Genomic DNA, 26646 nt, shown 5'->3' on the forward strand with positions numbered 1-26646 from the left:
TTATTTTTGGACTATTTTAACGTTTTACAATAATCTCTTCTGTATATTATTACATAAAAAATATATAACAAAATTTTTGTATTATCACTTTAAGCATGATTATGTTAATGATTATGTAATATATAACATACAAATATTAATTTATAGTATCAATATAATTTTTTAATAATTTTCATACCGCACGTAGCGCGACTTTATATCTTAGTGATTAATTAAACATAAGATAGAATAACAGCTCATATCCTGGCCACAATGTAATCGAAGGGTTGTGAGCTACTAATATAAATAACAAAAACATAACAAACTTGACGGACAAATGGATGGTAGTGATCGCGTTACGGTTTGGTCTGGTTCACGTTAAATATTAAATCGGAACCAAATCAAATAATTGTGGTTTTGTAACATTCGAACCATCCCAAACCTTGTAATTTAATAAAATCAAATCATTTGGTTCGATTTTATCCGATTTGATTTAGCGATTTTTGGCGGTTTAAGGCCTCTCTTGTTAATGAACTCGGAAAATAAAATTATATTTCTTCTATCTAAACATTTTTTTTTAAAATTCAAATAATTAATTAAATAATTATTCTTTCATATCAAAGTTAATCACTCATATTAATTACAAATAACTAATATTTAATAACATGTTGATCTATTTACTTGTAACAAATAAATATTCAATGCAAAACATATATAAAAATCTTCATCATTATTTTTAAAGAAAAATAATGTGAAATCTATTAATATGTATGATAAGTTGGTGGTTATTTGATAAGATTTAACATGAATTTAGTTTGTGATTATATGATAAAATTGTTTTACATAATGTAAATATAAAGCAACACACACACACATATATATATATATATATACAAGTTCAATCAGGAGCCAACGTGAGTTGGGGAGGATGGACAACCAACCCACCGCAATGTTTCATTGCGGGAACATACAATGTTACAATAATTAAAATAAGTAAATATCAAAATATTTTCATTTATTATTATAATATTTATTATTAAATATTTGAATATATTATTTTCATTTTAATGTTTCAATACTTTTAAAATATTAAATATTAAATATAATATTTAATAATACTATAAAAATATTTTATAGTATTTTTTAATATACAGTCTTTAATCATAAATATATAAGAATAATATCTTATTAAATTAATATTTATGTAGATAAAAAAGTATTGATAAATGAATTAATATAGAAAAAGTGCAAAAAGGGAAATGGGGATGTGGGCCACAACCGCAATGTTTCATTATTGCGACTACCGCAATGAAACATTGCGGCTGTGGCGGATCCCAGCCTTCCGTTTACAGTTTCAACGGTCCTGATTTGTTGGTTGTAAGGAGACCATATGCAACTAAGATGGTAAGATGGTGGATAAGGACCCATATATATATAGCCTTTTAAATTTTCTAATCGTATGTTTGTTTTTCATGGGATTACAATTAGAGAATTATAATTCTTTAAAAAATGACTTGTAAAAGGGGATAAAATAATACCTTCTCCCACCAAGTATCACTAAGTATTCGAGGAGATTATAGTTGTATACTCTAATTCAACAAATCAAATATGAGATAAGATAATTTAAAGAATTATATATAACCGTTCACTGTTTTTTTACAAAACAAACATGAGATTGAAAAATTTTAAGGATTATAATCATATCCCAACTTAATACTATGAAACAAATATGGCCTATAATTATTTTCTTATAAAATTAAATAAAAATTTGTAAAAAGAAGCGCATTTGTAATATAAATTTACATGCAAATATAAATCATTTATGTGAAATAACTAATTTCCACTTGAACATGCTTATTATCTCAATTCTCAACGACCGTTAATCCATTTTAACGATAAACGACTAATTTATTTCAAAAAAAACGATAAATGACTAATTGTTTGAAAAATTGATAATTCAAGATTTCAAGTATACACAACACGCAGACGGCAGAACGGACATAAGTCAGTCATTCAAATTGCATTCAACTCAGCTCCAACTGAAAACTTCGGAGCGGTAACTTCAAATTTAGTCGAGTAAAACTCACGCCGACACCACCAATACATTCAAACTGTTTGATATAAGTCCTCAAAGAAAACTACAACTTTTTTGAGTTGGTTCTTTTTCTGAAACATGGATTGGATTAGACGCATTAGCTCAACTACAAGATATCGAAGACAGGTTATAGCATTTGGGGTTGTTGTAGTAGCAACATTCTTGATTTTTATATCTATGAATGGACAAAGAAGTCGAAAAAGATTGGATCTTGATCAGACTCAGTCTAGTGGTTGCCAGTTTCCAGCATTTTATAACTTTGGTGATTCGAATTCCGATACTGGTGCTGTTTCAGCTACGTTTGGTCGGCTTTCTCTTCCTAATGGCCAGACCTTTTTCCGTAAACCTGCTGGGCGGTACTGTGATGGTCGTCTTGTTATCGATTTTATAGGTAAAGATATTATTATTGGTTAACATTTTCTTTGCGAGTAATGATATGATCCCGAAAATTTGTGATATTGACTGTATGTCAATATAGTTTTTTGGTTGCGTAAGGCGTAGACGTTTTGGCACATCATTTCTCGATATATTTTTTAATTTATGTGCCCACATTGTTCAATTCATGCGTTGTTAATTCAACATAAGTAACATCTATCTGCATTATCTGCACTTTTAGACTATAATGCTGGATGTGGATTTTTTCTGATATTGGTAATGCTGACAAATTGTGGCATGGTCTTAGCATATGTTGATCCCGATGTATACTTGTTCTTATTATCTGGAAAAAAAATATCAAATAAGTGCTAATTAGCAAGTTTTAACAAGATTACGGCTCCGTTTGGTATTGCTGTTATAGACAGCTACAAAAGTTTTTTGCTCAAAAGCTGTCAGAAAGGTGTTTGGTAAATTCTAAAAGCTGCTGCCTGAAAAGGCGTTTTTGGTCTAAAAGCTGCTATTAGCAAAAACATGTCCTCTGTGCTTTTGGAAAAAGCTATTTTCAGCTTTTGCATGAAGTAACTATCAATTTCACCATCAAACCTTCTCAAAAATATTATTTTTATATATTATATCTCAAAATATACATAAATTAAAGAAATTACCAAACAATCATCTAATTTTCCTGACAGCACTTTTTCCGCCAACACTTTTTCTCACAGTACAGCTGTTCCAAACAAAGCTTACAGTAGATTTGTGGTAATGATCTACTATGGGTACTATGTAATATTGTAACGTAAGCAACCTAGAAAAGAAGAAAATGGAAATAAGTAGCTTAGTCATCCTAATGTATTTAGGCCAAAAGAATGTCTGGGCATAATCTTGCTTTATGACTGGAAAATATGCGGTAATGTTGCCTCGACAGCCTGTTAGGAAACATAATAAATAGGATAATTATTAAATCAGTTACAAATCTGAATAATTAGTGTGTGAGTCAGTTATGGATTTCAAAGGGAGGATTTGGTGGGAATAATAATATTTTAGCTTTAATTTAGGGATTGTGAGTAGAGGTTGAGGTTATAAATAGGGAAGCCATTTATATGTTTGGGAAATGAAGAAATAAGATTGACTTATGTGTGTTTGTGGAGAGTGGGTGGTCTCTCGAATACCACCTAGTTGTGTGTGCGTGTGTTTATCGATAAAAGAATTCGTTTCTTTTTATATATATATCCAAAGAGCGGGCCTGGACAGGTCCTAACAGTGGTATCAGAGCACCTCTGTTCTTGGGGCAACGACAAGTGCAAAACAAGTTGAAAATCGAATCGACGACTTCCAGGGAATTTTTTTTGTAAAGATGCAAGCAAAATTTTTGAAGTTGGATATTGAAAAGTTTCAAAATGACATTTCTTTCCTCAAAGAAGGTATGGTTGCCATACTTACAAAAATGGACAGCTATAGTCGCAAGACTACTGGACCATCTCCGCCTGCTCGTGAAGATTCGCAAGGCTTGGAACAGGCCAAGAAGTCAGTCCACGAAATTGAGGAGAATCTGAATGGAATACAAGCGAATGACAGAGAGCTTAAATCAGATTTTCAAAAAATTGATTTTGGAAAATTTCAAGAAGATGAAAGGGCTCGTCAGCAACCACCAATATTGGAGGTTTTAGGGCAGACTCCGTTAAATTCTAATAGTGGCAACAACAAAGAACAAGAGACTTGTTTGTTTGATGTCTCATCACCTCCAAACTCATCTATGGACTCTTTATCACAAATACTTGAAATAGTCATATTCGAAGGCTTAAAACTTGAAGGTGGGTCGTTGAAGGCTGAAAGTTATTTTGACAATTATTTTGAATTAGTAAACCTCTCAACGCCAACTAAGAAGGTCTGGTCGGCTGTAGTATACTATGTAGTATACTCGAGAAATGATCTTTTGTTCTTGGACTATTGCGGGGAATGTCAACGGCCTTCTTGTAACTGGGAGGAATTTAGAAAATTATTGGCGGAGAGCCAGGGGTTCTCGATTAGAAAGAAAAGGAAAAAGAAAGAATGAAACTATTTTCTCATTTGAACCTTGAGGACAAGGTTCAAGTTTGGGCGGTCGGTAATGTTAGGAAACATAATAAATAGGATAATTATTAAATCAGTTACAAATCTGAATAATTAGTGTGTGAGTCAGTTATGGATTTCAAAGGGAGGATTTGGTGGGAATAATAATATTTTAGCTTTAATTTAGGGATTGTGAGTAGAGGTTGAGGTTATAAATAGGGAAGCCATTTATATGTTTGGGAAATGAAGAAATAAGATTGACTTATGTGTGTTTGTGGAGAGTGGGTGGTCTCTCGAATACCACCTAGTTGTGTGTGCGTGTGTTTATCGATAAAAGAATTCGTTTCTTTTTATATATATATCCAAAGAGCGGGCCTGGACAGGTCCTAACACAGCCCCACATGTGAAATTTGATTGTGGTATGTTTCAATTAAATGCAGCTGAAAAGTTAGGACTACCGTATTTAAGTGCATATCTGGATTCTATTGGAACAAATTTTCGACATGGAGCAAATTTTGCTGCTAGTGGTTCTACCATTCAGCCAGCTGATTCTGAAATATTAAAGGGGCATGTCAACCCTCTCTCGCTCAATGTACAGCTTCTGCAGTTTGAACAATTTAAAGGAAGGACTGCTGAGCTATATACAGAAGGTTGGTTGTGATATGAAGATATTATAAATCTTTCTCTCAATCTACATTCAGCAAAACAATCCCATATTGCCATCTTTATTGTGTTAAATTTTATTCTGAATTGCCTAACTATGAGTCATATACATATTAGTATAAGGATACTTTACACATTGCAAGTGGAAAATTTGTTATATATATTTTGACAAACACGTATCCAATTTATGATTGTAACAATTTTGCAGTCGATGTTACAAATGAACAACCTTAAAGAGACTATTGTTGACTGAGGGTCGAGGGGGTATTATATTGTGATGGCTTTTCTGCAAACAGCCACTAGCTTGTGAACCTTTTATACTCATGTTCTATCCACAATGGATTTTCAGCAAAAAACTCTCACATTAAAGATGGTCTTCCAAGACCTGAGGACTTCTCGAATGCCCTGTACACGATGGACACTGGACAGAATGATCTTCATGCTGGCATTACATCAATGAGAGAAGAAGAAGTTGAAAAATACATTCCAAATATCATTAATGAGTTTTCTCTTGCCATTAAGGTATTTGTATATAACCTATCATCCTTTTCTGGCAATAGTACAATACTATAGCTATGTGAACATCTAAACAAGATTGTCTAGTTGGATCAACTGAGCAGGGAAGCTCGAGGTTCAAAGTGCATTGTTTATTAATATCAATCACCTGCAGAAGTTATTATGGCATGACTTAATAATGTGCTTGGATATTTTCAGAATCTGCACCAACTGGGAGCAAGGACATTTTGGATCCATAATACAGGACCGATAGGGTGCTTGCCCTTTTTTGTTGTCAACTATCCACCAAAAGCAGGAAATTCTGACCAAAATGGCTGTGTGAAGTCTTACAACGATTTAGCACAAGAATTCAATAAGCAACTCAAGGACAGAATCATCGAGCTAAGGACACAACTCAACAATGTATTTATCACTTATGTTGACATTTACTCTGTCAAGTATTCTCTAATCAGCGAAGCAAGGAAACATGGTAAGCTCTATAATGTCATTATGCTTATACAACTATAAGAAATGATATGAGTGTTAGAAACTGTACTATTTTCATTGTATTTTCCGGTAAATTACCATAGATTGATACTAGAACACATATACTTTGCACCGGAAGTCGTCATTTCCTATTTGAACTTCAGTAATAATATTAACAATCGTACTGCAAACTACTTTGGTCCAAGTATTAATCAAGTTACACCCTGATTTTTGTTCAGATTTCAGCAGTCCTCTTGGTTATTGCTGCGGGCATTATGGAGACTATCGTGCTAGGTGTGGGCGAAAATCTTTAGTAAATGGCACTAAATTATACGGAACTTCTTGCAGAAAACCTGAGGAATACCTTAGCTGGGATGGTATACATTATTCTGAAGCTGCAAACAAACTGGTGGCTGATCATATTCTAGATGGGTCATTCTCTGATCCTCCGATAGCCATCAGGGAGGCATGTCACAAACCTTTTTAATCCATTGTAACAGATCAGCTTTGAACTTGTATACATCATTTCTTAACAAATGATTTTTTTTCATTTTTGGTTACATCTTACACATTTCTTATAGATATAACTTTTTGATTTGGGGGAAATATACTGATTTTCTCCCACATCTTATGACAAAAAACTTGTGCTATCCATTATGTAAACTAATCTTTATACGAGTAGCTAAAGTTGGCCAAGAAAATACCAATTTTTATACTGATTAACCAAAAGAAAATAAAAAGCGACTCCGCTGGGGATCGAACCCAGAATCTCTGGTTTCGTAGACCAGCGCCTTATCCATTGGGCCACGGAGTCACTTGTGTAAAAGGATCATGTTCTAGTATTATATAAAAGAGTTTCCACAGTATGAGTTTATTAGTGCTGTTAATTTCTTTTGCCGTAAAGCTTATTTATATTTGTGTAAATCAGGGATCACGTGTTCTCTTCTTCAGATACTAACAAAATGATCTTATCATCTCACTGCGGCTTACAAACTAACATGTAACTGAAAATGTAAAAATCTTTTGAGCCAGTTTACAATGTCATCCTTGAGTACCACTTACAAATTTCTTTGGATGATACCTTTCCTTTGCATTGACAAAAATCCATAATAAGTTATATTCTTTTATAACTGTATATACTTGGAATATAACTGCTCAAAGTGGGTTCTGGACTGGTTTCCAATCACAGTGCAAGTTAGCTGTGTCAATCCACTCAACAGTTGCTCGGTTTTCATGAAGAAACTGGTATGATTTCTACAAAGGATATTCCTTTAGCAGTAATCTAACATGTTTAGAGATTTGAAAAATCCTGTATTTTTATTTGCAGAGAATCTTCCTTAAGCGGATAAAACTAAATTTCACATCAGCGAGGCATAAAAGCTGAATTTTTTTCAACAATTATGAAAATAATAGTCTGCATTCTTGCGCAATGTATGTAGTTTTATACTGGTGCCTTCAAAAGTAATGCAACTATGTCACATTAGTCTAAGACGATGCAGATCAATAATCATTACAGTAATGTCATCTAAACTACCCCTACTCAGTGCAAGATTCGCAAGCTCTTTGCAAGCAGCTACGAGTCCCCCAGAAGTTAGTTCCTTCTTATTGATGCTATGTCGCTGACTTGGTGCCTGAGGTTGTATCTTCATTTGGTTTACAGGTGAAATCTCTTGAGATTTGGGAGGCAGGTTTTCATCTTCACTAGCAAACTCGTTTACATTTACCTGACGCTGATATATGCTATTTTCCTGACTTTGTCCCCCAAGTTTCAAGTTTGTTTGGTTAGCCAATAAGGGCTTTAAAGCCATAGATGGAGAAAATTCAATATCACTACCAATATCATTCGCATTTTTCTTCCACTGGTTAATGCTAATTTCTTGACATGACATCTGAGGTCTCCTCTTGATTTGGTTTGCCAGTGATATCCTTTGAGCCTTGGATGGAGGACTTTCATTTTCACAACCAAAATCATTTGCAATTTCCCTCCAATGATTGATGGTCTGCTCTTGACTTGGCATCTGAGGTTTCATCTTCATATGGTTAAGTAGTGATATCATTCGAGCCTTAGATGCAGGGCTTTCATTTTCACAACCAAAATCATCATTTTTCTTGTAGCAACTGATTCTCCTCCTGTAGGTGGGTGAATTTCCCAACCTTGCATTTTTCTTGATTAGTGAGAGTCTGCGTAACTTTGGCGAAGTACTTGTACTTATGCAGTTATATTCATCGGCATTCACATTCACAGTCTCTACACATGCACCAAGTTTCCTTTCAACAGAACATGTCCGAAGAACAATATCAATGGCTTCTTGATTCGCAACCTAAACAATAAGTCATATTAAAGTTTAAGGGGACGGAAGTGCAAAAGACACACACCTAATGACTGTAAAAACTCCTAAGAAAACAATAAAATTATACTAACCAATCAGGAAACATGTTTAATCATTAGATATTCTTATGAGCAAAGTTGCTTGCAATCTATAAATGTTCTCATATTTCCATACCTGTTCCCACAGCCCATCAGAAGCTAATACAAGATATTCCATATCCGAAGTCAAATGTAAGATTTTCGTATCAGGCTCAGCTAGCACCCAATTCTTCAAGTGAGCATCTCCAACACTTCTGGAGACGGATAGTACTCCATGAACTCTCCAAGCTCCCCTGTGCATCTCCACAAATCCTCCCTAAATTACAATATCAAGATAAGAAATTAAAATCTCACAACCAATACTACAAATTTTCACAATATAGCTACATTCAAATCAGGTTGCTACCTTATCCTCTATTCTTTTCCTTTCACACTCCTCAGATGCTCTATGATCTTTTGTAATGGCTTCAGCCGTGCCATCTCGACAAAGAACAGCTCTGCAGTCGCCTACATTTGAGACTATAAGCTTTTCTCCATCTACCAAGGCAGTCACACAACAAGCACCACTACTAACGCCCTGCAAAAATCTCCCCTCAACAATTCAACCATTTCCGACAATCTAAATATGATCAAATGTGATCATGAACTATGATTATATAAACTGTAAATATATTTTTGAAAAATTGAAACCGTAAGTAGATTCTAAAAGGAACATATATCTTAGCACAATTAGAAGGTAATATCATTAGTTTTAGCAAGACACAAATAAAATATGGATAGACACCGATACAGAATACCTCAATACCATAATAACAAAGTAAAGATGTCAAAATAAGCATAATGACCTGCTTAAGGAAATCCTGATCCGTTTTCAAATACCCTTGTTTAACAGCTTCTTCTTTTTCTCCATTCTCCGAAAATTTCTCCAACATGTCCTTAATGTTACCATGCAACTTTTCTGCTACAAATTGTGCAGCCTTACTTCCTCCATGTCCATCATAAACCCCAAAGAACCCCTACACATTCAATAAACCAACTGATCACTATAAATTCTTTCCCATAAATACATAATCACGTACCACTACAAAACATCTAAACCACAAACCAGCGATAAATCACCGATCACAGTACTACAAATTAGGGTCACATGTCTATAAATTACCATAATGCCAACCAACAATCTATAGTCCTTAAGCTAACAAACACGTATAAATATACAATTAAGCCTCTACAAATTATTAATCTAGAAACCGCTGAATTTAGAAAGTAATTTATGAGATCAAAAATACATTACTGATATTATTATCACGCAAAAAATAGAGCATTAATTTATCGTGAAATATTAATTTACCAAGATCAAAAGGGGTAAAGGACAAATTTAGCCTATTTTTACACAAAATTGACAAAAATAACCAATTTCTGAAAAGTTGGCCAAATTTGGCCGATGAGGTACCCAATTGTCAGTGGAGTATCCACTTTATATAAGATACCCAACTGGCAGTGCAGTATCCCATATATGAAATAACCAACTACCAGTGGAGTATCTTATACAAATTGGGATACCCAACTGACATGGAGTATTCAATCGGCCAAAATTGGCCTCTATATTTGTTAATTTTTTTCAAAAATCTGCTATTTTTGTCATTTTTTCGATCAAAAGTACATTGTTCCTATTATTATCACCCAAAAAAAGATAGGCTCAATTTACAGTGGGATATTAATATATCGAAATTTAAACATGAAATACCTTCTTGGCAATGGGGCAAGAAACAATAGTATGAGCATCTTCCATAGTCTTTTTCTTGCCTTTTACGGCGAAAACCCCGAAACCAAATCCACTAGAACAAACAATCCCATCATCACCGCAACAATTTGCAGCTGAACTCACCCTTTTCTTGGCGGAATCCACCTGAATTTCAGTCAAAACAGTGGGAATTTCAATCATAAGAGGCCTCTTTCGCTTAAAAGAAGAAGAATTTAACGACCCATTTAATGAAAATGAAGAGTTTTTAGGTGTAAAAGAAGATGTGTCGATGTTTTTCATGGTTAATGACATTCTTGATTTTCTTGAAAGTTTCCCAGGAGAATGTGTGTGTTTATATAATGTGGGATGTAAAGATGGGCTCCAACGGCTATGACGAGGTGTTAGTCAAAAGGAGTGGAACGAGAAGATTTCAGAGCAGAAAAATAAAACGTATTGTTCGAATATGGCTGGGAAAGACCGTTGGAGATTTCTGGGAAGGTCAATTGAGTTGAAATAGCACTACTCCTATTATTAGTGTTTTTAAAAAGAAAGATATTCTGTTTTATTAATTTAAAAAAGAAAGATAAATTAACGAATACCTGGTCGTTTGGTAGGGCTGTAATTCAGGCTGGATGAGCCGAATTTTGAGCTTGCATAATTCGAGTTGAATTAAATTTATTGGAGCTAAACCGACTCGTTTAATTAATTTTGTTTAAACTTCTACCTGAACTCAACTCGTTTAATATTAAATGTCGGGTTGAGTCGACTCGTTTAGCTAAACGAGTATGTTTTAACGAATCGGGTAAGTAAATGCATTTAATTTTACACTTAAATGTTTTTAAGTCTTTGCTCAAACTTCACTCGTTTGTTTTCATAAGTTGAGTCAACCTAACCGTTTAATTAAACCGGAATTGAATGTACCGAGTCTAAACCACTTAAATGAGTTTAATTTGGACGAGTTAACGAGCTGTCCTTCTCGAGTTACAGCTATAGCGTTTTCTTGTAGTGATACTGCGAAAAATACTAATGTTAGGAAAGATAAAAAGTACCCAGTGTCAAAAAACTTATTCTCTGCCATGGTTCTAAAAATTACGGATTGTATCGATTAATTATCCGATTAATCGTTATAAGATATTCTGTCGAATTAATTTTAGTATTAGATTGATCATTGCATATTCTTCTTAAACTGATATATTATGCTTAAAAATTAAATATTATTTTAATTAAAATATATTCAATTAATCATTCTAATTAAACACTTAATATCTAATTAATCACTACAAGATAATTTTAAGGACTAATTATGATTCATGTCACTCTAACCGATTTTTTTTTCTTTTTTCCTCTTTATAGAGAACCTGCCGCCGTTATCCTTGTGTTGCGTAATGGGTAAACCTTAAGACTCTCATAATAGTCTGTAAATCACGGGAACCAATGTTATAGAACATACTAAATTATAAGTTTACAACTAATGTCAGTCTAAATAAATATATACTAAATATGAGTAAGGGTGATTGAGATTTGAGAAATATTGGATTTAAAATTAACAAAGGTGGAATATAAGGACATTTTTTATAGAACAAAAATTAAGAAAGGAAATGAGTTACTTATTTTCATTTCCCTTTATTAATTGCTTAAAAATATAGTGTAATGATTTCATTCGCTCGTTTTCATATGATCTCGATTATTTCTTTTTATGAATAATTAAATATATATATAAGGGAATGATTGGATACAAATTAAAATTAAAATAGAAATTTAGAACTAAGTCATTAGAGCAAGTCCAACAGTCTCTTAATAGATTTCTTATAAATATTATAAAAAATTAACTCTTAGTGATTTAAGACATGATTTTGAATTTCAACTCCAACAATGTTTCTTATCTTCAATTCTTATTATTATAATAATAATAAATTTGAATGAGATATGAAAGAAAAAGAGAGAAAAGAACTAAAAAAAGAGAGAGAAATCATTTTTTTTATTGATAAAAATGATATAAGGAATGACCTGTGATTCCTTAAAGATGAGGTATGAGAGAAGTGTTTTAGTGATATAAGTAACCACTAAGATACTCTTCGAGTGCAATTTTATGTCATCTTCCTTATATTTGAATTTAAGAGCATGTTTAAGGGAGTTATTGAACTTGCTCTTAGACTAAACTAATCTAATGGTCCCTAAATTATCCCACCCTACCACTCTTCACCCTCTCAGACCCAATTTCAGCTTTTCTCTTCCATTTTTAATTTGAACCGTAAGTTTTTTTTTAAATCCGATTTCACTGTATTTTTCTACATCTCTCAACGATCGATTTGCATAACATATGTGTTATATTTTGAAGTAATTTTTGAAAAAAATTATTTGGTTTCTAATTTTTATTCTAAATGAGTTTTTATTGTAGTAGCCCTATATATATATATGTTCATATGACTTGTATCAATTCAAAACATGAGATGAAAAGAAATAATTTTTTTATCATTATATTATCTCAAAATTAAAATAGACTTGTAAATTTTACCATTTATCATTAGATCTGGTTTGTTACAATTTGAAAACAATGATAAAAATTATAACAAAACCATTAATAAGTTGAATTAGTATTTAGTAACAATATAATAATAATAATAATAATAATAATAATAAATAAATAAATAAAATATTACAGTAATATTTTGGAAGGGGGATATAAATAGGAAAAGTGTTTGAAATTATTGGTATCACCGGTGCTGGATCATTTCTGATCTCACACACATATCGTCAGTCCAATTTCAATACCACTTAAAACAAGCCCCAACCGGCGGCAAACAAAATAAAAAAAAGGACCATGGCATCTTGTTCACTAATCTGTTATAACTACCTAACTAACTCTCCCTCCCACACTTCCCTCGCCTCTCTCCCTAAAAAACCCCCCAAGCGCTGCTCCGCTATTTCCGCGGCCTCTTCACTCCACAGTATTAACAATTACTCCTCTCTTAACCCTAAACCTGTTGTTAATGAAGATGATGAGGCTTTTAAGTATGGAGATTTGGCTTCCTCTGCTGCCTCCGTTGCGTCGGCTATTCGAAAAGCCTCCAATTCGCCTGTTGAGTTTATGCAGAGGAGTGAGAGGAAGGGGAATAGAGTTGGAGGTGTGGAGATTATGCTTCCTAGTTCTGATTTTATGAGGCTTTGTGTTCAGCAATTGGATTTGTTTCGGAGAATTGTGCATCCTGATGCTGTTCTTTCGGTTAGTTTTCTGTTTTTCGAGCCTTCGGTTCTTGTGATTAGATGATGTTGTTGGGGTGTGTATTGAATTAGTACACATTTTTGCTATGTAATTTAGGATCGTGAGTGGAGTCGAATGCTTGTTTATGATAATTAAGTTGAGGCTTATTTAATGTGATATAGTGGATTGAATACTTTATTGATATACTATTACTCAACTCTCTGCAAGTCTATGTTACTATAAATAGTTCAATTGTCAAATTGTAACTTTTAAATTATGAATGAACATAATAACTAGAATTTATGTACGGTGATGTTAAAAAAAATTATAATCAATAGTGGTTCAAGTGTGCCTAAATTACTCCTGGTGCTAAATGAGGTTTTGAGTTTTATTCTTACCCCTGCTCGTGTACTTGAAATCTAATCTAATGTGTTTGAGAACTGTACATTACCAAAATCGAGAAAAAATATATAAGGCGGTGGTAATGTTAATATTAGTCAAGCCAAGTCAAGTACAAACTTAAATTTAGTGACTTAATTATCTCAAATCTGCATTATTAAGTTTTAGCTTAGAAGTAAAGTAAGTTTTAGTCATAAGTCGTTATGTGACAAACATCCTATAAGTTAATTTGGACTTGTACTTGATAATTAACTTATAAGTGAGTGAGAAGTAGAGAGACCCTATATTTGCTTATCTCGAGTTCTTGACTAATATTGGAGTACTCTTTTTTTTTCCTAAATTAATATTGGAGTGCTCTTGCTAAACTTCAGGTCTATGTAAGACCAGCTGGTAGTTATGTTATGGACCAGCTAGAGCTACGCCGAGTTCATTGTTTCCCGGGTCAGAATGATGCAGCTGATATAATTATATTAATTGCTAATTTTAGTGTTCCTACAGGCTTAAGAGCAGCAGAAGCTTCTCTGTCTAACAGAAAGGTTTACTCAATGTTCTATATAATATATGAGTCTGTTGAGCCATCTATAATCGATCTTAATTTTTTGATTATTCTTTATTTAATTTAGGATGAATATTAATGTAAATTGTAGGCACAATTTGTCCCAGATTTTCGATCAGTCGTCTTCCCTATGGTCAAGCATCCTTTTGTTGTAGGTTTTTTAGTTGCAGAGCTCCCGAAAAGAGAACATGAAAACAGAGGACAGGGAAAACATTACCCATTACCTGAAGAATCTTATGCTTTGCCCCCATATACGGATCCGCAGTCATGGGGAATCGAAACTTTCAAGGAGAGTCCTACAGAAAGTTATCTATTTACTGCCGACCAGAAATTAAATGCTATTAATATTTCGTGCTCGCTAGCTATGGCATATGTTATGGATCAGGTACTTTTAAATTTGTAATACTTCTGCTGGATTTAGTTATAATTTATTTTATATTTGCACTAGCTTTTTGTTCATATTCACAACCTGAACTACTAAATCAAGCAAGACATGGTGCATTTAAAGCACTACTTATTCTACTTGCGTACTGACTTTATTATTGCAAACGCTTGCTAAATCTATCTTATAGTGCAATCTTTAAACATTTAAATATTTAATCGTTCATTAAAATTAAATAATAATTGTGTATAAAATACTTATTACCACTGAATGCAATATATTTTAAAATTTGAAGTTTTGGTGAGCATAAACTATCTTGCTCTAATACATGAATTAACAAAGATGGCTATTTTCTTGTTAGGCAAGATTTAATTATTTGGATTGTAGCTGATTTTAATTTCTTTATACAGAAAGCAATGCTACTCCAGCAATCAACATGGCAAAATAATGTTAGGATGAGCAATTTAGTTGAACAGGTAAAAAGATATTTTTTTGTACTGCATAACATTGTGTTATGTGGAATATTATTATGATGTATTTATTTTCTTTACTCAGATCCGAGGTCCTCTGTCTAGCATTCGGACATTGAGTAAAATGTTATCAGTTCAGGTGAAGAGGAGTGAGGTTGTAACTTACTCCATATCCCATGTATTTCTTATCAAATTTCAGCGTCTATAGACTTAGAATCCTTTGTATGTACTGATGATGACAAGTTGATTTTCTTTTGGATAGATATCATATGATATTGCTGAAGACATTTTGGTGCAAGGTGATCTTTTAAAAGATACTCTTCAGCAACTTCAAGATGCTGTTTACCTCACAAAGGTCATTCTCCTTCTTTGTCATTAATCCTCCTTCCATTGCTTTACTTACTGATAAACTTATTTTTTAGGGTTCTTAAAAATTCATATTATTATATTATATAATTGTATATTTTAACTTTTGGAGTTGTTTGTATCTATATTAAAAAATTGCTCAAATGCATAATAATCATAGATTATGCAATGATCTAGAGCAAGGTTTAGAATGTGCATAATAAATGTGTATCACTTTCTGAGTGACAATGATATCTTCTGCTATACAAAAGATAACCCGTGTCTTTCAGTTATCTAAATCGAAAACAAAAAAAATAAATATGCACCTACTATGGGGATGACATATAGTGATTGTTTTTCTCTTTGTGCATGAAATATTTGTTAAGTAGTTTAAGCCATTGATAGGATAATCATCCTTGAAATAGTCCAATCACATGTGTGTTCAAAAAATGGGCGAGGGACTAGTAGTCTTAGTATTAAGGGACAATGATTCGCAGTGATGCTCACTCTTGCACCAAAGGATCCGACATGAATCGGAATGTCAGATATTTCGAACTCTAAAATCAAAAACTCAAGGAGGCTCCGGTAGGTATCGTTAGCTTATTTAGGGAAATCTCATAGTCTTTATTTAGAGAAAAAACTCATAGTATTTAGGATTGAGGGAATGAGCCATGCAACATGTTTAGAGAAAACTGGTCTATTTAGAGAAATTCCATAGTCTTTATTTGGTACAACTCAAGGAACTATTCAATCTTTACTTTGTAACTATTCTTCGCTGTAGTATTTAGGATCGAGGGAATGAGCCCTGCAACATGTTTCACTTCTATTCCGCCTAGTTTCCGATGTTTGTTGAATGTCATTGAAAAATAAGATTCACTATCTTTTAGATAGTCACATTCTTCTGTAAAAATAGTTAGTGCTTGATGCGAAGCATAGAATTGGGGTTTACATGAGAAATGAGAGTTTTTTAAATAACTGACATAATTTGGGTAGTATATTGTCAAACCCAACATATTTTTTTACAGACAATAGCACTTCACGAGGTCTTTTGTCATTATGAAATTGTTTGAAATCCCACGAGTCCCAATTATATATTGGACCACATACTTGGTAGTATTGACTATTGAGACCCATGTTTGACGTAGACTGCGTATTGGCCTATATTCTGCGTTTGTGATACCAACTAATCGTCATTTGTGACCCACACTTAAAGCAACATCACAAAAGTGTTAAAGTTACACTCTTCAGCCCATCTATACCAAAAGTATACACAAGAAGAATTTTTCTTACACTGAAATGACTATATTGTTGTTTAAACTACATAAGCGACGAAGTTGTTTGGATACAAAAGGAGTGTAAATGTTTTAGTTTTAGGAATACAACGATATGATTGAATTTTTTTTTTAATTCTAGAAGTGGTGTAGATTTTAGTGTCATGCCAAAATGTGAATATGGTGTAAACTTTTAAGTTGGATAGAAGTTGGGTTTTCACATTAAAAAGTGTAAAAGTACACTTTTGAAGTTGGGTCGGAGATAGTTTTGGCCAATACGGATTATAATATATTAGTCATGATTTTTGGTGAAAGTCAGTCATAGCCTCATAGGTCATTGTAACTATTGCCCCTTAGATATGGTTATTTCATGGATTAGTAATTACGAGAGTATTAGCCTATTTGCTCTGATTTTTCTACTATATTTATCTTTATCTTAATTTATGGACTAAAATTTAATCACTATAGTTCATTTCACGGGACACCTAATTGAATGTGATCTTATACAGTCCCTCCAAATTGAAAATGTGACCACAGATATTCTGTAGAATTATTTTAAAGGATAAAATAAGATAAAAATGACTATAAATGACTATAAATAGTACGGGATTATAGTCCTCGGAAAAAAGAAGAAGAAAAAAGGTAGCCCTAGGACTAAAAAGTACAATCCAGGGCATTGTCTCTTTTTTCATTTAGTAATTTACCTGATCTTGACAAGGTGACCCTGGGCCTTCACCTTTGCTAATGTTAAGACACTTGGGCCTATAATCAACACCATAGCAATCTTCAATACTTTTTCCAACCTTTTCTTTTGGATCTTTCAACCATTTAAATAACTTATATGTTCAAAATATTAAAAAATATTGCTTGTAAATATAAATTTGTTTATATTATAATCATATGGGTGGTATGGCCAAGTCAACTCAAATCAGCAAATTAAGTGCAATTAATGTCATATATATTATAATTGTTCATTTCTTTCATTCCCAGCATATGAATCCGATGCTACATAAATGTGTCGTAATCCATCTGAGTATAGATCTCCAAGTGGTCTTGTCTTAGATCAACTTCATGTGTTTTTGACATAGTAACACTATTACACTTTTTCTTGGGGGACCTATCTGGTTTATGGAATGATTTTTTTGCTAGAGGACCAAAAGAGTTTGTTAATACCCAGTTTTTAGCTTCTTTCTTTTCTCAGGCTAATATAATGAGGTACAACGAAGAAACTTTGATGAAAATGAATACTTCAAATAATACCCCTACCAGGCCACAGCATTCAAAAGAAACTTCTAGCAGCAGAGGGCAAGAATCTGGGGGACCACATTATATCTTCTCTTCGAAAGATCTAGAAATGCCCATGCCACCTTTAGCTCTTGCACCTCTACAACAACAGGGCATAAGGTACGGGTTTTCTAGTTATGAATTCTTTCCTGGAACCTGGTTAAATGAAATCGAGATTTTTATTTGGAGCTTTATGTAAACTAAGCGAACACTTAAAGATGCACAATCCAAGATATTTCTTGCAGGAGTCTCATGGTTTAAATGGTGCAATTGTAGTTGTAATATTCTCCATTTTCACTTTGCCATCAGTGTTCTTAAGAATTTTTATAGTGCATATGCTGTTAAATATTTTATCATTCTGTTTGTCAATCTTGAAGTTTTGTATAACTTTGTGTTAGAAGACCATGCAATATTTCAGATGTTCTAGCAGATTTGGTTGGGGCCTTAAAGCCTTTGGCTCATAAGCAGCAACGCTCTGTAGAACTATATGAACTTGAACAATCTACCCAAATTGCTGTTGAGGAACTTGCTTTGCGCCAGGCTTTCAGCAATTTAATTGAGGGTGCTTTACTGCGTACACACGTTGGAGGAAAAGTTGAAATAGTTTCCACGGGAGCCCCAGCAGGTGGTGCTCTTGTGATAATCGATGATGATGGGCCTGATATGCACTACATGGTATATACTTCTTTCTTGCTTGTGTCTGCTAAAACTTAAAACACATCATGCAGTATATATGGTAATTATTTTATTTTTATCTATATTGAAAGCAATATATGGTCCTGATTTCGTACAACTAAAGTATATCAGCACATAAAATTCCTCCAGTTACTATAATATCAGCAATGGCACTTGCTTCTTATTTTTTGAAAATTTAGGTACTTGCACATATTGTTCTGTGACAATGTCAGTTCCATTCCAAAAAAACTAGATGTTGATCATACAATGAGAAATTTAAACTGTATGCATGTGTTTTACCTCTTATTAGTGCAAACTCTCCATTAACTGATAACATGGAACAGTAATCATAACATAGCCTTATAATACTTCTTTGACGAAGTGTTTGCAACTTAAGTCTGTCTTCCTTGATTCCTCAAAGTAGTGGCCTGTTAAATCTCCCTTCTGTCTGCAGACACAGATGCACTCACTCACACCCTTCGGATCAGATCTCTTGTCTGAAGATATGGTAGAGGACAACATGACATGGAATTTTGTTGCTGGGTTAACTGTTGCTCGAGAGATCCTGGAAAGTTATGGCTGTGTTATTCGTGTCATCTCACCCCGGACAATGGATGCTTCGCTTGGAGTAGGAGGAACTCGTATAGAACTATGGCTTCCTACTTTTTCAAATTCACCTAGTATAGATGGTCCTGGTCAGGGGGCATAACGAAGAATTACAGCAATGCGGTTAATCCAGTAAGCATTTTTTGCCTAATGATCTGAAGAGTTTCTCACCACTTCTGTTCACACAAGCTACTGTTCTAGGTTGCAGCTAATGGCCGTCATGAATATAGAAACTCCGCGGTCACACATATGATTTTAGTCAGTCATCTGCTTGACCTATACAGCTATATCATAGATTGAATCACTTGTATGTATCAGTATAGTCGAGTAGTCTCATAAAGCTTGGGGTTGTAAATTTGTTAGTGGACTCTGATAGAGACTAGATTGTTACCCTCTGCTTCCATGCGACCCGTCATGTTTTATTCTTGGCGGTCTTGTGTACTTGTGTAATATCATAGGATACTTGTAAATACAGTTGATATTGTTAGAAATATATTATGATAACTATATTATAGATATGTGAGAAAGAGAGAGATTAAGAAGAGAATATTGTATTCATTCAAGTGTCTTACAAGATGAGACTTGAGTCCTATTTATAGGCTCAGTAGAACATAGGTAGAGAAATCCAAAGGCCAAATACATGTACTTGAAAAGCCAAGAGTCAAGAGTTATGACTATAGAAAGTCAAGAGGTTGTTCTAGAGTATTCTAGAGACATCCATATTCTAACACTCCCCCTTGGATGTCCAATTTTCAATAATCGTGTCTCGTTAAAACCTTTTTAGGAAAAAACCCATTGGGAAAAAAAATCCTAGTAAAGGAAAAAGAGTACATCGATTTTGAAAAGTTTATTTCAAGTCCTTAAGTCGACGCATGCCAATCTTATGTACTAAGCTTTCAAAAACTGATGGGGGTAGCGACTTCGTGAATAGATCTGCAAGGTGTTGGGAACCACGGACTTAGGGTGTTACTACGTTTTACGATAAAGATTACGAAAAGAGGATTACCTTGTTAATGGTTGATTCCACGATCTTCTATTGTATTCCCAAATTCTCTTGAGCGAAGTGTGGCCTCCGTCTTCTCAAGTTATCCTCTCTTCTTGCTCCTTGGTGGCTACAATATGTTTTCACACAATTCCAAGAAAGAAAAGAATAAGAATATATATAGGCTACAATAGGGACCATGGATAATTAGGTTGGGCCTCCTAATTACATCTTGAGCCTAGCGCAATGTAATTAAATATTAATTCAATCCACTAAAAAATTAATATTTGCACTACCTTTCCTAATACCGTAATTTAATTAATTCGGTTCCAATATTATTTGCTTATTAAATTCCCCATGTTTAAAATATCATATGTCCATTAATTAAATAAATTACTGATAATTTATTTAATTAATATCTTTTATCCTTGATCATCCACTCAACCTTTATTTAATTATGCCAGAATAAATTCCACCTGCAGGATTTCACATAATTAAATCTTTTTGAGCTTTCAAGGGGACATCATTAACCCGAATATTATCAGGACATGGATTACTTCAATAAATAATATCCACCATGTATATAATTCCATCACCCAAAATATAATGATATAATTCAAAAGAATTATTTCATATATAAATCAAAGCATGTAAATAATATACACGTGTCAATTACTATTTCCGGATTAAGAACCTAAGCATTAATAATAACATAGAATCTTAGTTCTTCTTCTTAATCAGTATTAAGAGAACAATTCTAAATTTGATCTTATTCAATATACACAAAGTATACTAGTATTATTTATTAGTCAATATAAACTAATCTAAATAATACTACAGCCATACCAGTGGATTGTCCAACACCACCTGTGTTGTGAACCTTATTATATTATATAACCGTATTTAACAATCTAATATTCTGTATCCCATTTGATACTAGATTGTTCACAATATATAATATTAGACAACATGTAAACATTCAAATGATTCTCAAATAAACTGGCCAGAAATAAATGTACATTCTTCAAATAAATATTTTCAGTATACACTAACAATCTCCCACTTATACTCAAAATATTCTATGTGTACATCAGTGTTTATTTAATCCACTATTACATAAAAATCTATGTGTCCATCCATCTGACTCCTATCGCTTCCACATGCTTGTCAAAAACCTTGATTGGCAAGCTCTTTGTGAAAGGATCTGTTCGGTTGTCTTCTGATGATATGTGAGCCACAACTATATCCCCTCGCTTTACGATTCCTCGTATGAGATGATACTTACGTTCAATATGTTTAGCTGCTTTGTGGTCTCGCGGTTCCTTTGAATTTGCCACAGCACCAGTGTTATCACAATACACCGTCAAGCTCCTAGGCAAATTAGGTACCACATCTAAGTCCAAAAGGAAGTTCCTGAACCATACAGCCTCCTTGGCAGCCTCAGAGGCCGCCACGTACTCGGCCTCCATGGTGGAGTCTGCAATGCATTTCTGCTTTACACTCCTCCATATAACGGCTCCACCTCCCAAAGTAAAACATATCCCGAGGTTGATTTCCTCTTATCCCTATCTGATTGGAAATCTGAATCAGTATATCCCAAAGGAAATAGATATGAGGCCTTGTAAATTAACATATACTCCTTAGTCCTTCTCAGGTACTTGAGTATAGTTTTTACTGCACTCCAATGTTCCTGACCTGGGTTCGACTGATATCTACTAACCATGCCTACAGCAAAGCAGATGTCAGGCCTCGTACATAACATAGCATACATTAAGCTTTCACATGCTGAAGCATAAGGAACTGCTTTCATGCTCTCTATATCCTTAGGTGTCGAAGGACACTGCTTCTTAGATAGAGCAACTCCATGCTTAAAAGGTAAAAAACCTTTCTTGGAGTTCTGCATGTTAAAACGAGCTAATACTTCATCAATGTAGGGCTCTTGAGATAAAGCCAACATCATTTTCTTGCGATCCCTTATAACTTTGATCCCAAGGATGTATGCCGCTTCACCTAAGTCCTTCATGTCAAATTGTTTGAACAACCATGCCTTTACTGATGACAACATCTCAACATTGTTTCCAATGAGTAAAATATCATCTACATATAGTACTAGAAAAACCACTGCATTACCTTCACTTCTCTTATACACGCACGATTCGCTTGGACTTTGATCAAATCCATATGACTGGACTGCCTGATCAAAACGAATATTCCAGTCTCTAGAAGCTTGTTTAAGTCCATAAATAGACCTCTTAAGCTTACATACCAGATGCTCTTGGCCTTCCTTAATGAATCCTTTTGGTTGCTGCATATAGATGGTTTCTTCAAGACTTCCATTAAGAAAAGCTGTCTTGACATCCATTTGCCAAATCTCATAATCGAGATGAGCTGCTATAGATAAAAGAATACGGATTGACTTAAGCATGACTACCGGTGAAAAGGTTTCCTCATAATCGATACCTTCTTTCTGAGTATACCCTTTCGCAACAAGTCTTGCTTTCCAGGCTTTCACCTTTTTATCTAATCCCCTCTTTTTCTTGTAGATCCACTTACATCCAATAGGTTTTATACCTTTGGGTGGTTCCACGAGCTCCCAGACCTGATTAGAATACATTGATTCTATCTCAGATTCTATCGCCTTTTTCCAAAGATCTGCATCTTTGTCTTGTACTGCCTCTTCATATGTACGGGGATCATCATCATGTTCACCAGGGACCAAGTCTGAAGACTCTCCCAAAAACATGAATCTATCAGGCTGTTGAACAACCCTCCCACTACGATGAGGCACCGGTGCGGTATTAGTGACAGGTTGTACATTATGTTGTGGTTGTTCTACTTGTACTACAGCTTCATGGGTATTATTTGTCCCTCCCACTAGTTCCTCTAAAACGACACTACTCATGGGTTTGTGATTCATTATATAGTCCTCCTCCAAGAATCTTGCATTGGTGCTAACAATGACATCCCGATTCTTCTGACTATAAAATAAATATCCTTTCGTTCCCATGGGGTAGCCTACAAACAACTTTACTTCTGTACGAGATTCTAACTTAGACGCGTTCTTGTTCAGCACATGTGCTGGACAACCCCATATTCGAATATGTCTTAGACTCGGTTTATCCCCGGTCCACAATTCTAAGGGGGTTTTAGGAACCGACTTAGAAGGTACTAAGTTCAGAAGATAAGCTGCTGTCTCTAAGGCATGTCCCCAAAATGACTTGGGTAAATCCGAATAACTCATCATCGATCTAACACTCTCTAAAAGAGTCTGGTTCCTTCTCTCTGCTACACCGTTCTGCTGGGGTGTGCCTGGTGCAGTTAACTGGGATTCTATCCCATTTTCTGATAAATATTTCCTAAATTCTCCAAGCAAGTATTCGTCACCACGATCTGATCGTAGTGACTTGATACTTTTATTAAGTCGCTTCTCCGTTTTAGCTTTGTACTCTTTGAACTTATCAAAGCACTCAGACTTACGGCGCAACAAATAAACGTACCCATATCTTGAATAACCATCAATGAAAGTGACGAAATATTCATAACCACCTCTTGCTTGGATATTCATGGGTCCACATAAATCAGAGTGAACCAATTCTAATACTTGTTTGGCTCTATTCCCCTTTGCCTTGAAAGGCCTATTAGTCATTTTACCTTCCAAGCAGGATTCACAAACTGGAAATGGCTCCACTGCCAATGAGCTTAAAGGCCCGTCTACTACCAGTCTTTGAATCCTCCTCAAGTTAATATGACCTAATCTCAAGTGCCAAAGATATGTTTGGTTCAAACTAGAAGGTTCCTTTCTTTTAGTAGAGTTAGAAGATGTGTTGTTCAATTCCCTAAATTGCAGTTGCAGTGCAGGTTGACTAGGATTAATTATATACAAATTGTCTTGCAATGTACCAGAACATATAATTCGTTTATTCATCATAATAGAAACATTACGATCCAAACAAATATTATAACCATCCAAAGCAAGTTTAGATACCGAAATTAAATTCCTTCTAAAAGAAGGTACATAAAGACAATTGTTCAAAACCAAAATCCTATTAGAACCAAAAGATAAATGAATAACTCCTACTGCAACTACTGCTACTTTCGTAGCATCTCCTATGAACACGTATATCTCACCATCTCTAAGCATTCTGGATAGCTGGAACCCCTGCATAGAATTACAAACATGATCAGTGGCTCATGTATCTATACACCAAGTGCTCGTAGATATAGCCACTATAAATGTTTCTGTAACTAGAGAAAGAGACATACCGGTATTGTTTGTCTTCTTAGGAAGAGGACAATCCTGTTTCCAGTCACCTGACTGTTTACATCTGAAGTACTTTCCCTTAGGCTTTTTCACACCACCCTGAACTCACACTGCCTTCACAGCTTTCTGTGTCTGAGCCTTTTTCTTCTTCTTAATACCTTTCGGCTTAGAGGAAGAACCTTTCTCAGCCACATACACTTGAACACTCTGCCGAAATAATCCTTCAGCTGCCTGAAGTTCTGTCAGCAGTTCCGCGAGACTATACTGCCTCTTGTTCATGTTGTAATTCAAGCGGAACTGCTCAAAACTCTTGGACAAGCTCATAAGGATAATGTCAATCTGGGTTTCCCCGTCAAGTTCAGCACCAAGGATCTCTATCTCATTCAGATGCGACATCATCTTGAAAACATGATCCCTTACAGGTGTGCCTTCAGCCATCTGAGTGTTCATTAAAGCCTTCATGGCTACTTGCCTAGCAGCCCTATTCTGATCTCCAAAAAGTTCCTTGAGATTAAAGAGCATATCCGAAGCAATGGCCATAGACTGATGCTGATGCCGCAAAACACCCGACATTGCTGCCAGAATGTAACATCGCGACATCTCATCAGCCTTAATCCACCGTTTATAATACTCTTTCTCATCTTCAGGAGCATCAGCAACAGGCTGTTCAGGCTTGGGTTCATAAGTGCAAAACTTGTACTCCTCAGCAGTCAACACAATGTCCAAATTTCGTTTCCATTCAATATAGTTAGGTCCGGTAAGTTTGTTATCCTTAAGTATGGTGAATAGTGGATTAAAGCCCATTTTATCCTGAGAATCATGCATAAAAACATCACATAAATAAGGGTGCATTAATTATTAAGATCTAAATTATTAAAATTTAATGCACTAACATCTAAACACCATAAGCTTCTGGTACGCCACGATGTGTGACATGTATATCACCTAATTTTGTTTAAATGTTACTTCGGTCCTATTACTAAACAATATGCCACGTTGGGGTGAACTATATTATTTTTCATAGCTAAGTGTATACCATCATCAAATCTTAAATTATTCGAAATCTATGGAACTTGGTACGCCACGATGGGTGGCGTGTATACCTTCCAATATTCGTAATTTTGTCTTGAATAGAATACTTCAATTCAATATTCATCAATGGTTTGATTTCCAGGTAGTGGAGGAGTCACATCGGTCTCGCTTAAAACCCACAGCCTTACAAGTTCGATGAACCCGTTTTTGACAAAATCGCCCCAAATCAGAAATAAAGAAAATCCGTATTTATCCTTTCAAAATTTATTAATTTAAGAAGTTTGTTCTAGTAATTTCTATAACATTCTAGACACCATAAATTACATGCCACGATGGGTGACGTATATATAATTTATATTCGTCTTTATGTTAAATTACCTACAACCAATAATGGAGACCATGAGATTTAATTTCATATTAATTCCCTCTCCCACTTAGAATTTTTTTTATTAAAATTGAGGAATTTTAAAATTAAACGGGGCCCTATGTTGTTATAATTATGTCTAATCATGCATTCAAAATACACACATAATTTTAGCAACATATAACATTTAATTAAAGCAATAAATAAAATTTATGTCCATGTCGTCCTAATTAAGTTAAACATGCAATTTTAAAAGAATTACACACATAATTAACGATACACATAATCAATAAATTAAAGCAATAATTAAAATTTAATGGAAAAAATTAAAATAAATTTGTCACTATTATGGCCCTTGAAAAAAAATCCAGCTCTAAAAAAAAATCTGCCCCAAGCGCGCCCCGACGCCCCCAGCAGCCCCAGCAGCCCTAGCAGTCCCAGCAGCCCCAGCAGTCCCAGCAGGCCCAGCAGCCCCAGCTGCCGCAGCGGCCGCAGCGCGCGCGCGCCTGTTTCTTTTCTGTGAGTTTTGTTTTGAGTTTGTTCGATCCAAACATCAACAGCAG

At 34.4% G+C, this 26646-nt stretch overlaps 3 protein-coding genes and 1 non-coding gene across 4 annotated transcripts; 2 read left to right on the forward strand and 2 right to left on the reverse strand.

Annotated features, from left to right (window-relative positions):
- Positions 1-1852: 1852 nt before the first annotated feature.
- On the forward strand, positions 1853-6833 carry LOC141671919 (GDSL esterase/lipase At5g14450-like). The gene is made up of 5 exons (XM_074478366.1): positions 1853-2465; positions 4939-5148; positions 5511-5683; positions 5876-6146; positions 6382-6833. Exons 1-5 carry the CDS (start codon positions 2153-2155, stop codon positions 6627-6629), a joined length of 1215 nt encoding a protein of 404 aa, XP_074334467.1. The 5' UTR covers positions 1853-2152; the 3' UTR covers positions 6630-6833.
- Positions 6834-6883: 50 nt separating this feature from the next.
- On the reverse strand, positions 6884-6956 carry TRNAR-ACG (transfer RNA arginine (anticodon ACG)). Its single transcript has one exon. It is a non-coding gene; the product is annotated as a tRNA-Arg (tRNA).
- Positions 6957-7440: 484 nt separating this feature from the next.
- LOC141671926 (putative protein phosphatase 2C 14) lies at positions 7441-10729 on the reverse strand. The gene is made up of 5 exons (XM_074478376.1): positions 10258-10729; positions 9356-9526; positions 8917-9087; positions 8647-8826; positions 7441-8463 (listed from the first exon to the last, which is right to left on the reverse strand). The coding sequence occupies exons 1-5, from the start codon at positions 10564-10566 to the stop codon at positions 7618-7620; spliced, it is 1677 nt and encodes a 558-aa protein (XP_074334477.1). The 5' UTR covers positions 10567-10729; the 3' UTR covers positions 7441-7617.
- A 2253-nt stretch (positions 10730-12982) lies between these two features.
- Positions 12983-19960, forward strand: LOC141671935 (chloroplast sensor kinase, chloroplastic). The gene is given in 10 exon segments (XM_074478388.1): positions 12983-13477; positions 14227-14391; positions 14503-14796; positions 15204-15269; positions 15349-15417; positions 15526-15618; positions 18081-18283; positions 18565-18838; positions 19293-19350; positions 19353-19960. Coding segments are annotated over 10 exon segments (1791 nt in total). The 5' UTR covers positions 12983-13075; the 3' UTR covers positions 19520-19960.
- The last annotated feature ends 6686 nt before the right edge of the window (positions 19961-26646 follow it).

Source organism: Apium graveolens, chromosome 1 (assembly GCF_009905375.1).
Source record: "Apium graveolens cultivar Ventura chromosome 1, ASM990537v1, whole genome shotgun sequence".
Lineage (NCBI taxonomy): Eukaryota > Viridiplantae > Streptophyta > Magnoliopsida > Apiales > Apiaceae > Apium > Apium graveolens.

What these genes read in the sequence shown, in the direction of transcription:
- LOC141671926 (XM_074478376.1), bottom strand. Translation starts at nt 10,566, where the DNA reads ATGTCATTAACCATGAAAAACATCGACACATCTTCTTTTACACCTAAA. An exon ending in ATCAGGATTTCCTTAAGCAG is followed by an intron (nt 9,088 to 9,355) that starts GTCATTATGCTT and finishes AGATTTTTGCAG; the next exon opens with GGCGTTAGTAGTGGTGCTTG. An exon ending in GGAAAAGAATAGAGGATAAG is followed by an intron (nt 8,827 to 8,916) that starts GTAGCAACCTGA and finishes ATTGTAATTTAG; the next exon opens with GGAGGATTTGTGGAGATGCA.
- LOC141671919 (XM_074478366.1), top strand. Translation starts at nt 2,153, where the DNA reads ATGGATTGGATTAGACGCATTAGCTCAACTACAAGATATCGAAGACAG. An exon ending in TCTTGTTATCGATTTTATAG is followed by an intron (nt 2,466 to 4,938) that starts GTAAAGATATTA and finishes AATTAAATGCAG; the next exon opens with CTGAAAAGTTAGGACTACCG. An exon ending in CAGCGAAGCAAGGAAACATG is followed by an intron (nt 6,147 to 6,381) that starts GTAAGCTCTATA and finishes ATTTTTGTTCAG; the next exon opens with ATTTCAGCAGTCCTCTTGGT.